General features: G+C 43.5%; 2 protein-coding genes and 1 long non-coding RNA gene across 5 annotated transcripts in view; 2 read left to right on the top strand and 1 right to left on the bottom strand.

The window, feature by feature from the left end:
- Window positions 1-10,183, bottom strand: part of LOC134459194 (ras-related protein ralB-B-like) — a 292,873-nt gene that overhangs the window by 5,986 nt on the left and 276,704 nt on the right. Inside the window, exons 1-2 of one of the 3 annotated variants that reach the window (XM_063211488.1) lie at window positions 7,500-7,619; window positions 713-838 (exon numbers count right to left, since the gene is read on the bottom strand). In XM_063211488.1, coding sequence (XP_063067558.1) covers window positions 713-826 — 114 coding nt within the window. In that variant the 5' untranslated portion in view covers window positions 827-838; window positions 7,500-7,619. Of the gene's footprint in view, window positions 1-712; window positions 981-7,499; window positions 7,620-10,183 lie in introns of those variants that run through there. The other 2 variants (XM_063211487.1, XM_063211486.1) reach the window with 2 other exon arrangements.
- Window positions 5,629-6,924, top strand: LOC134459967 (uncharacterized). Its single transcript, XR_010036923.1, has 3 exons — window positions 5,629-5,864; window positions 6,572-6,670; window positions 6,826-6,924. It is a non-coding gene; the product is annotated as an uncharacterized LOC134459967 (long non-coding RNA).
- Window positions 9,315-10,183, top strand: part of LOC134459968 (inhibin beta B chain-like) — an 18,831-nt gene continuing 17,962 nt past the window's right edge. Inside the window, exon 1 of the mRNA XM_063212470.1 lies at window positions 9,315-10,183. This exon is cut by the window's right edge and continues 295 nt beyond it. Within this exon, the coding sequence (XP_063068540.1) occupies window positions 10,097-10,183 (87 nt within the window). The 5' untranslated portion in view covers window positions 9,315-10,096.

Consider the following 10,183-nt stretch of genomic DNA (forward strand, 5'->3'; position numbering starts at 1 on the left):
TTGTGTGTTTGTGTCCACAAACTGCCTGACTATGGATTACACAAATCGACAGTCAGTGACTAATTCATAGTCCTCCACAAACTGTTGGTTGATTTCACAGCATATGGGATGTGTGTGTGTGTGTGTGTGTGTGTGTGTGTGTGTGTGTGTGTGTGTGTGTGTGTGTGTGTGTGTGTGTGTGTGTGTGTGTGTGTGTGTGTGTGTGTGTGTGTGTGTGTGTGTGTGTGTGTGTGTTTTGGTAAAACTGATTAACAAGTGCCCATGTTACTCTCGCCATTTTACATTTGCCTGCCTTGACTAAAGAGAGCAAAATGACCATCTGTCAACACAGATTCGTCATTTGTCATTTCTTCCAAATTTGAATGGGAAGAGGACATAGTCGTGGGAGGAAACAGCCTGACTGGCCACATACTGTAGCCTGGTTGGCTATGGTTTCTTGCCATTCAAATCTGCAAGAAACGACTACTGGCGAAATTGATTAGACATATGGTCATGTTGCACTGTTTTCGTGAAACTTGTTTACTTATCTAGCTAAATAAACCATTTGGTGGGTGGTCTGTGTGTGTGTGTGCGTGCGTTTGTGTATTCGCTCCAACTCACCTCATTGTACATGAACTGTGTGTGTGTGTGTGTGTGTGTGTGTGTGTGTGTGTGTGTGTGTATGTGTGTGTATGTGTGTGTGTGTGCCCATGTGCGTGTGTCTCCAACTCACCTCATCGTACATGAACTGCAGGGTGAGAGCGGACTTGCCGACCCCTCCACTGCCCACCATGATCACCTTGTGGAGGCTCAGAGAGCTCTGGTTCTTAGCCTTCGTGGAGGCCATGGCTTTAGCCACCTACACACACACGCACACACACCTCTTACACACAGCACTCTCTCACACACTCGTGGTTTCTCTCACAATCACACAAACATTCGCTATTTCTCTCACAGTCACACACACATGCATGAATACATACACACACACACACACACTCTCTCTCCTCTCTCTCACTCTCTTTCCACACTCTCTCTCTCTCTCTCACTCTCTTTCTCTCCCTTACGTACACACACTCTCACAATATTTCACTCTCCCATCCTCCCACACATGCGTATTCTTTGGCAAATTTTGCTGTGTGTGTGTGTGTCTGTTTCACTCATGCATTCAATCGTGCACACCAACACACACACGCATACACTCTCACTGAGTACAGGCTGCCAAAACCACTGGACCCACCTGCAGAGATGGAAATAAAACAATACAAGAAAATAAAGTACCTTTAACAGAAGTGTTTTTTTTTTCAAACAAAGGTAGTGTTTATTGTGAGATAATTGTGCTTACACTGCTTTTCTCTGAATAAATGAAATCAGTGGGAGACAAATTGTAACCAAACCCCACCACACATACCCTCCAAAATGCAGGCCAATTCAAACCCTGATGATTCAAGGATATTTGTCATATACATAGAGACACTTAAATTTCCCATGCAATGAAATGAGTGGGCAGTCCAAAAAAGAGAAGATGAAAGGTGTGTGAGAGAGAGAGAGAGAGAGAGAGAGAGAGAGAGAGAGAGAGAGAGAGAGAGAGAGAGAGAGAGAGAGAGAGAGAGAGAGAGAGAGAGAGAGAGAGAGAGAGAGAGAGAGCGCGAGAGAGAGAGAGAGAGAGAGAGAGAGAGAGAGAGAGAGAGAGAGAGAGAGTTCAGTCAACTAATTAGGATTAGGATAATTATTATCCTTGTTTAGACTACCTTCATGGCAGGGAGATGTGCAAGACTACAGCGCTCAGCAGAATGATCAACTATTCGTAATTCTTTGCATTCTCACACTGTGGTAGCATACCAGTTGATGATGGACAACACCACCACCACCATTTTACTTTTATTTCTACTTTAGCAGTTAAGCTCATATGCGAGTCAAGGCAGGTTAGCAAACACTTTCTGTAATATCGTGTAGTTTCACTTCTAAGTGGCAGCTGAAGTGACGCAGCAAGACTGCATTGTGGAAATGAGAGCCATTCAAAAGGAAGCAGAACTTAGAGCACTGCTCAGTCACATAATCACATGACACTCCGCTCAGCACAATCACCGTCATTCAAACACAAAATGGCACTTTTGGCACTAATCTCTGACCCTCTCCGCTATAATAATCATGGTGTAAACGTTTGGTCGACAGACCTGCTGCGGGCTGGAGCCATCCGCACACCGAACTTCAAGATGCCAGAGGACAAACTCCCTCATGGGCTTTACGCACCAAGCAACATGGTGTCCATGGGTCACTGACTGTTTTTTGGGGGGGATCAAAAGTCAGATGGTACAACCAAATCTAATGCCCATGACAGTAAATAGTAATTGGTAATTAATGTACGGCTATGAATATGCTTCACAGAAAATCCACTAAAAACAAAAAGACCTCATTTAATCTATACAATAGTGGCATTAGCTGCACCACCCTGACGTGTGCTGCTACTAAAACGTCATTGACCCTCATATGTCAGGTAACATAAAGGACACTTATTTCCAAGTAAAGCGAATGGCCAGGTAGCCTGGGAATCCCCATCCTGCCTGGTGCCTCCGTTCCCATCTAATAAACGGCATGGAAACTCTCGCAGAAACCTTCAACTGAGTTTGGGATACCAACCACAGAATGGTGATGGAGGGCAAGACATATGATTAGGCTTACAACAAGTTGTCAGCGTTGCAGCTGTACACTGCGGCTTACCCTGTTCTTGCAAAATGTTCTCCTTGGAAGTCGCTTTGGTCAAAGGTGTCTGCTAAATGAAGTGCAATGTAGACAAACCGAAGCTTGTAGTTTGTTTGTAGATCCACCATGTCAACACCCGACGCAAAACCAGCTTGCCTACAAGCTTTGGACAGTGTGTGGTGTATATTAATGATGAGGAGGTTTGCACATATTTAATCACCCTCACTGAATACTGATAGAATCTTAAATTGGTTCGATCGACCCATCCCATGTCAAAATGAATAGATGGCTCCCAAACGGTATCTCACTTTTGATACTGTCTGGCAACAGCCAAACTAATAGCCAGCAGGAGTAAGTCCAAGACATCCATGACTCAAACTGTTGATGCTTATCACAACATTTATTGATAGTTTATTAGCAAAGCCTTCTCCACAGCCATGTCACCTGCTCGCCACAGCCTCTCCTGAAAGACACCTGACACCATCCACAGACCAGAGAGAGAGAGAGAGAGAGAGAGAGAGAGAGAGAGAGAGAGAGAGAGAGAGAGAGAGAGAGAGAGAGAGAGAGAGACTGACTTACTGACATGTATGAGCTTATTAATTCTTTATTTAAATAATACAAATAATCAATAAAGATAATAAAAAATAATCATAAAGAACGCTGAAATCATAACGGTACATGGTACAAGAGTGATAGCAGGGCCCTGCCCGCCATTTGCATACACACTGTATGTATGCTGCAGCTCTTTGCCCTGCTTTCAGTAGCAATCATGTGAGTGTGCATGACTGGCCACAGGTACAGCGGCCGGGGATGACGTCAGAAGTTACCTGAGAGAACACCTAGCTGATCAAGTCTGCCATGGATAAAACATGGGCTCAGGGCCGGTTCTGGCTTATTTGGTGCCCTAGGCGAGTTTGATTTCTGGCGCCCCCCCCCTACCTTTGAAAGAAAAAAAAATAAATTCTTATACCTCACAGAACACAAGACTAATATCCTTAGTAAGCTTAACTAAATAGCATCAAGAACAATAACCGTTTTTCATCAAATGGACTTGTGGTTCTTTTTGACAGGCGACCAACACATCAGATTGAGTTGCATGAAAGTAGCTTCACTGTGTGGTGTGTTGGATGTGATGGTGGTGGGGCCCCCAACCCCAGATGAGAGGGAGGTTATCAATGTGTTTGAATTGTAACGTGAAATTGAAATGCCAGGAGAGTGATACAGTACATTTGCATGTAAAATGCATGTGTAGACAATAAGCCTACCAAGGAGGTCTGCATTGATCTACACTATCTACAGCATCACAAAGCATGGCAGCATAACAATTTTAATAAGCTACACATTTGTGCTGTCTTCCAAACCAATTTCATTTCTGGACTGGAAATAGTGGTGCATTTGTGAGTAGGAGAATGAGAAGGGGGCTATCTATGTGTTTGGAGGGACAGGGTGAGAGAAAGGGAGAAGAGCTGTCACGCTATTGAATTTCATAATATACAAAATATAGTAAATAGCCTCACTTGTCTGCTGTGCATGGTTCTGTTACATGATTAATGTAGGCTATGTCATTCTGGTCTGGAAATTAATGTTTTTTTAAGCTTACAACAAGCAGGTAATTCATGTGGATGGAAGGAGATATGGCAGCTAAAATTGTTTTAAACATTGCACCAGTCTTACTTTACATTGCTTGTCAACCTAAGCAAGTATTATGATATCAGGTGGGTGTTAGTGAGTAGTGAGTAGGCTACTAACAGCTACTTTACTGGATTTCATTGCTTGGCATACTTGGCTAATGTTAGCATGCTAACTAGCTATTTCTCTGATCAAAAACAAAGCTCTTTTTCTCTCTAATTCCAAATAGTAACCTCATAACTATTAGGCTTTCCATAATCACAAACGGTTGCTGATTAAATCGCATAGTTCCAAAACACCCTCTGAAACTCCTGCATCATACAATGAGTGGTTTAATGAGAACATAATAATCTCCATCCAGCAGAGCAGCACTACTGTTTGCGCTTGCCCCCTCTGTCTCTCGAGTGAGTCTCCAAATTCAAAATAGACCGCACGCTGTCACTCGTCCCGCCCCCTTTCTCAGAACTGTCTGTTTATTGGTTCACAGACTTCCCAGAGACAGTTGGAAGAGATATTACTATTGGCTGAGGGGCGCTTTGCCGTGAGGAGCGCTTTCGCCAGTCTTTGTTGATTGCGACTTCATAAAAAAACTTCATATCGCAAAATTACGCATAGGAGAGCGCCATTTCGGCGCCCCTTCTTCACATGGCGCTCTAGGCGACCGCCTAGCCGGCCTATGCTAAAAACCGGCCCTGCATGGGCTAATCGTGTATCGGGAGTGTGATCAGTTCATGAGGAAAATTACATGTCATGTAGGCTAAGCGTTTCCCTGCGACATAACGGAAATAACGACCATCCACCTAACGTCACAGTGTTCACAAATACTCTCTCCAAACCTGACGAATCTTGTTACACGCACTTTCTTGTAGGCTATGCCCAAACTGTTATTTTGTATCAACATCGCATCCCATGAGAAAGCGTCCTGATCCGACAAATGTGTCACTGCTGAGGTCTCAAACACAATAAAGCTCTCAAACTAACCACTGAAATCTATAACAAATGCATGAATAAGATGTGATCTTACTGTGAAAACGGCTCAAAGTGAATTCTGAAATATGTCAGGAATTGAGAAGTAGCCTTCCCTGTTTCGCTGTGAAAGCCCGCCTCTTTACAGAGACTCATTGGCTACTTGAACATCCGCGCGGGCGTAGCCCTGTTGTATCCTCGGTCTATCTTGTCCAGCATAGCGCTAGGCGACTGTCCATCAACCATACAAAACAAGAAGTAACACTGCAAGGAACTTTTTGTATAGTCAAACGAAATGTGTCAAATAATGTAACCGACGCGTTTAACTACACGTCTCTCCCTTCCCACACAGCAGAGGACTCCGATGCGGAGCCGCGTTCAAGTCACCACATCCGTGTCACTGTCACATTCCTTTGGGTTCCACTTGGTGGATCAGGGTCGCCACCGTGCGCCGCCCCAAATTCTACTGTCAAAACGCGGACCATAATCGCATCCATATCTGATTCACAAACTCGGACGCGCTGTAAAATCTAACGGACGTTGGTACAGTTTTTGTTGGGGCAGACACGACCGAACAGCGCTCTCCAGTAAGTATTGATTTATTTATATTAGGTGATACACAAAGGTACAAAAAGTATATCTGAAGCTTTTATACTATCAATGCTTATTGATATTTCGTAGGATTTTGTTTTATGACTTTAAAAAGTGTATGTTAACCCTAGTTGTTTTCAAAACGAGACAGCTAGTTCATTCATTCAAAGACATGGAGAACTACATTGGCTATTGTAGTATTTCCTAAATGCTGTTAAAATATGATGCCATCCGATACATGGAGGAAGTGCAGTTGAATAAAAATTATCTACATTGTGCCCATTTTAACAGCCTTGTTTACGTTAGCTTGCTAGCCAGCTACTAGCAAACCGGTTGACTGAAGCAAACTTTTGTAAAGTTAAACGTAGGTCTAAGTGTTCAAATACTCTTATGAAACGGCTATATTGGTCTGAATTTGGCTCGTGGTACACTTTTACACGGATTGGTGATGCTCTCAACAGGTTTGGCACCAACTGTGTTTTTAACGGCACAAATCCTAAAGCGGTGGCATCATGTTTTCCTCACGTTAACGAAATCCAGGCTAATTATTTATTAGCAATTAATGGATGGCCATGAACTGCGCCCTCGTCCCATATGCTGTCCATCATTGGTGAATGAATGAAGTAGCTGGGCTCATAGTTTGATACAGATGTCCGTGGTTGGGCTACAAATATCTGAATTTGTTCTTAATCTTGTGCAACAGTAAACAGGTGGAAATACCTCTGGGTCGGACAGGGCTAGCCGGCTGTAATCCACCCTGCTACAGTGATGCCCGCCTGCCTCCCGGCTTTTACGACCAAGAGTAAGTAGGACATTGTACATCTTATAATATTCAACATCATTACTGTCACGGGATAGAGATGTGAAAGAGCGTTGGCCATTCCATATGCAATGCAATGTCTGATTGTCATCTTACGAAATGAAAGCTCTAAGTTTAGCTCTGTGTTGCCTTTTCAGATCGGAGCGCTGATGTGATGTTTCCCCGTCGACTGATGAGGGAAGGAAGAGAAGGCAGCCACGACACGCGATTGTTCAACATGACAGTGAGACAGAAAAATAATGTGAAGATAAATAAAAAATCATGATGAGTGAAGTTCTTCGTCAGGTTGTGTTTTTTTCGGGATCTTATTTAAACGGTGTCTAGGCCAGGTCTGTGTTATCTGTAGAATTAAATCTAAATGCTGTTTGGTTAACTGGTTTAGTGTTCGTTTATTGGGATTATAGCATAATAAGAAAGTAACTTTATGAGCACGGATCCAAAATGGTCCCGGCCCGGAACATCTATGAGTCCGGAATGGGTCCGTAACTGATAAAAAGTAGTGGAACCGTGACGGATGCAATAAGTGGACACGTAATGAGTCCGCATCGGATGTCGCGCCTCCGAACCGGGCTCACTGCGGAGGTACGCTTCTGCACGCGGACCCGTTGCGGGTGACAAACGGGTCCCTTTTGACTCCGCACCACGCCTCCGCGTCGGATGATATGCGGCGTGCAAGTGGACGCCGATACGGCCCCGTTTACCGGATCCGTTCCGGAGGATGGCCTCCGGATGGTGGACTCCGGGGCGGATCCATTACGGTGTACTTTTGCTGTGTGGGTTCATTCCAACTCAACAAAAAGAGACGACTCACCGTCTGAAGTAGGCCTACAAGTAGGCCAAAACCAATACCCAAGTCTTAGGAAAAACTATTAATGATCCGTAGCTGGTGGCGTTCCATCCTTCCCAAATTGTTTCATAACCGGAAGCCCAGTTCTCGGCTATCAAAAGGATGTGAGGTCAGACGGTGATAAGTAGCCTATTTCTTACAGTTGACATACCATTATCTGAGTTTATTAATATAACTGTATCGTCCTTTGCGCATGGGTTTACTATTCCCATGGGCGTCTGATATGTAGTTTAAACACGCTCATTAAATCGGCGATATGATTGCTTAAAGACGCCTTGATTTCCATCATTTTTCACTAAATTAAGCTGGGCTTTCATGTTTGAGACAATTTACTTGGGTGGCGGGAGGGATACAATTGATTCAATTGGGCATGTAATTTAGACAGAACAAAAGTTTGATTCTTAAAGTGTATGTATTTATTTATTTATTTATATGTTTATTTATTTGTTTATTAATTGCCTTTTAGACACCCCCCCAAAAAAACAAATAAACAAACAAACAAAAAACAAAGGGCCCAAGTGGAGCTACAGACTAAAAGCCTCCAGAATTGTCATAGTTTGCTGCACCGCTACACACTGACCTCTCCTGTAGGTGTCGCCATTCAATAACTTTAAATGTACCTGTATGTTCCAAATCTGTCTCGTTTGCGCATAGAAGTTGTTGTCCAAATAACATGAAAACAGGAGCACAGTAGAAATATAAAACTGTACATTTCAACAGATTAACCACTGTATATTCCCGCAATGTTATCTATCTTAGCCTAGCCTATATCTTTAGGCCTAGATGTTTAAAAGCTCTTGGAAGCTGTTGGTGAAGTTATTTGGTGACTGGGTGTTTTCCTGTTACGCAAGGACTGCCAGGTCACCAAAAAGTTCCTTGATTTGTGTAAGGTTCGGTGGTGAGACACAAAAATAAGGGTGGTGAAAAGAAAACAGAATTCGTCGTACTTGGCACTTCCTATTGTCGGTTTTGATTATGAAGGGATGTGGAATAGCCTACCTTTCCCACTGCACACAAGAAGTGGCCAAATTGCGCTGGCGCATTGATCAAACCTTTGAATGCTTCTTTGGCTAGATGTTTAAGACTCTCAACTTTTGTTTCCACTAGCAAGAAACGATGTTGGATAACGCCACAAAAAATAGCAAATGAAAAGACCGTCTGTCTAGCTGCTTGCTTTACAGAAGTTCCAAACCAACAAAGGAATCCCTTAAACGCCTAATTGCAACTTTCAGAATAGCAGGGGCTGTTTTCATCTTGGTATTTCTTTAAAAGCACGCATCCTTTCCTAGCAAATCAGATTTATGTGAACAAGGCTTCTTTATTGAACCAGTATGTCCAGTAACTGTGAAATTGGCGCATCGTGACTGTTCATTATGGAAATGATATTGTGGGATATCTAGGCTGGAAAAACGCCAGGTTCTTGTTTATTAACAAAATAGGTCAAACTGACATTATTTGGGCATGTTATAGCAACAGTAAAGTGAAAAGTATTACAGCAAGTGTAGCTGTGTCCAAAACATCATTCAGTCGCACAGTTCTGAAGGCAGTCTAGGGAATGGCTCTGTAATCACAGAACGTGACGGTTCCTTCCTAAATCATTTTAGGCCTATTAGATGTTAATTTGGCGGTTGCGTCCCCTCTTCGACAGAGCCTCAACGGGAATTTGCTTTTCTATAGCCCCAGGGCATAATCTCCCCAAACCACAGAGTAGGAGGAACAACCCCACGTGGTTCAAGTCGTATAAAAAGTTTTTGGACTATTGTGGCACGATGTCGTGATTGCACGGAGGAAAGCCGCTTCGATGATCACATCTCCTCACGCCCAAGTGAACGAGGACGTTGCCGAAATCCTTCCTGAAGTCAGTCATTCCAGACGAGGACAAAGCGGATCTGCATCTGAGCACCCAGGAGCAAAACGAATGACAAACTGGATACGCCGTTTTATGAGAAATTATCACAGTAACTGTGCGTTTTTGAACCTCTTGCCGTTATGGGTTTTCTTCACTGACTTTTGGTCTGCAGCCAACGGATGACTTGACAATTCTGTCAAGTGACAGAGGTATCGTTTAAATATTTATTTCACGCCCCATTGATATTTATTACACAAGCCAACACGCATTTCGCGATGGCATGAGTCGAGAGGCACTGCGCTTAAGTGCAGTAAGTCAACTTGTTCATTTTGCACGGGAAAACGGTCCAAGCCCACACTGTGGCTGGTCTCTGCGGTGCTACGGCGTAGACAACATCAGAGAATGACCAAAGAGCCCCAGTTTAAAGGAATAGATATACCACAAGGAATTATTCCGCTTTTCACCATCCAGTTCATTCACCCATAATATCGCATGAAGGACAGACATTCTTTACTCTTTCATGGACAAAGTGGATTTTACAAGACGATCAATAGAGCATTCTTTTGCTCTGCGCTGCCCTTAAGCTGGTGTTTGTATAGTGTGCGCTGATTTTGGGAGCGGGAACAAAAGGTGACTGTGAAACACCTTTGGACGAATTAAAATCCACAACGCTCGAACTGCCGTGTCGTTTTCGAGTTCACTTGGAGGGAAGATGATAAAGTTTATCACGAAAGTGGTTTGTTTTGTGGCGTGCGTACAGTCCATCCGCTGCACACCGGCTCCTGAGACCCAGACAGTG

The sequence above is a fragment of the Engraulis encrasicolus genome, chromosome 12 (genome assembly GCF_034702125.1).
Source record: "Engraulis encrasicolus isolate BLACKSEA-1 chromosome 12, IST_EnEncr_1.0, whole genome shotgun sequence".
NCBI lineage: Eukaryota > Metazoa > Chordata > Actinopteri > Clupeiformes > Engraulidae > Engraulis > Engraulis encrasicolus.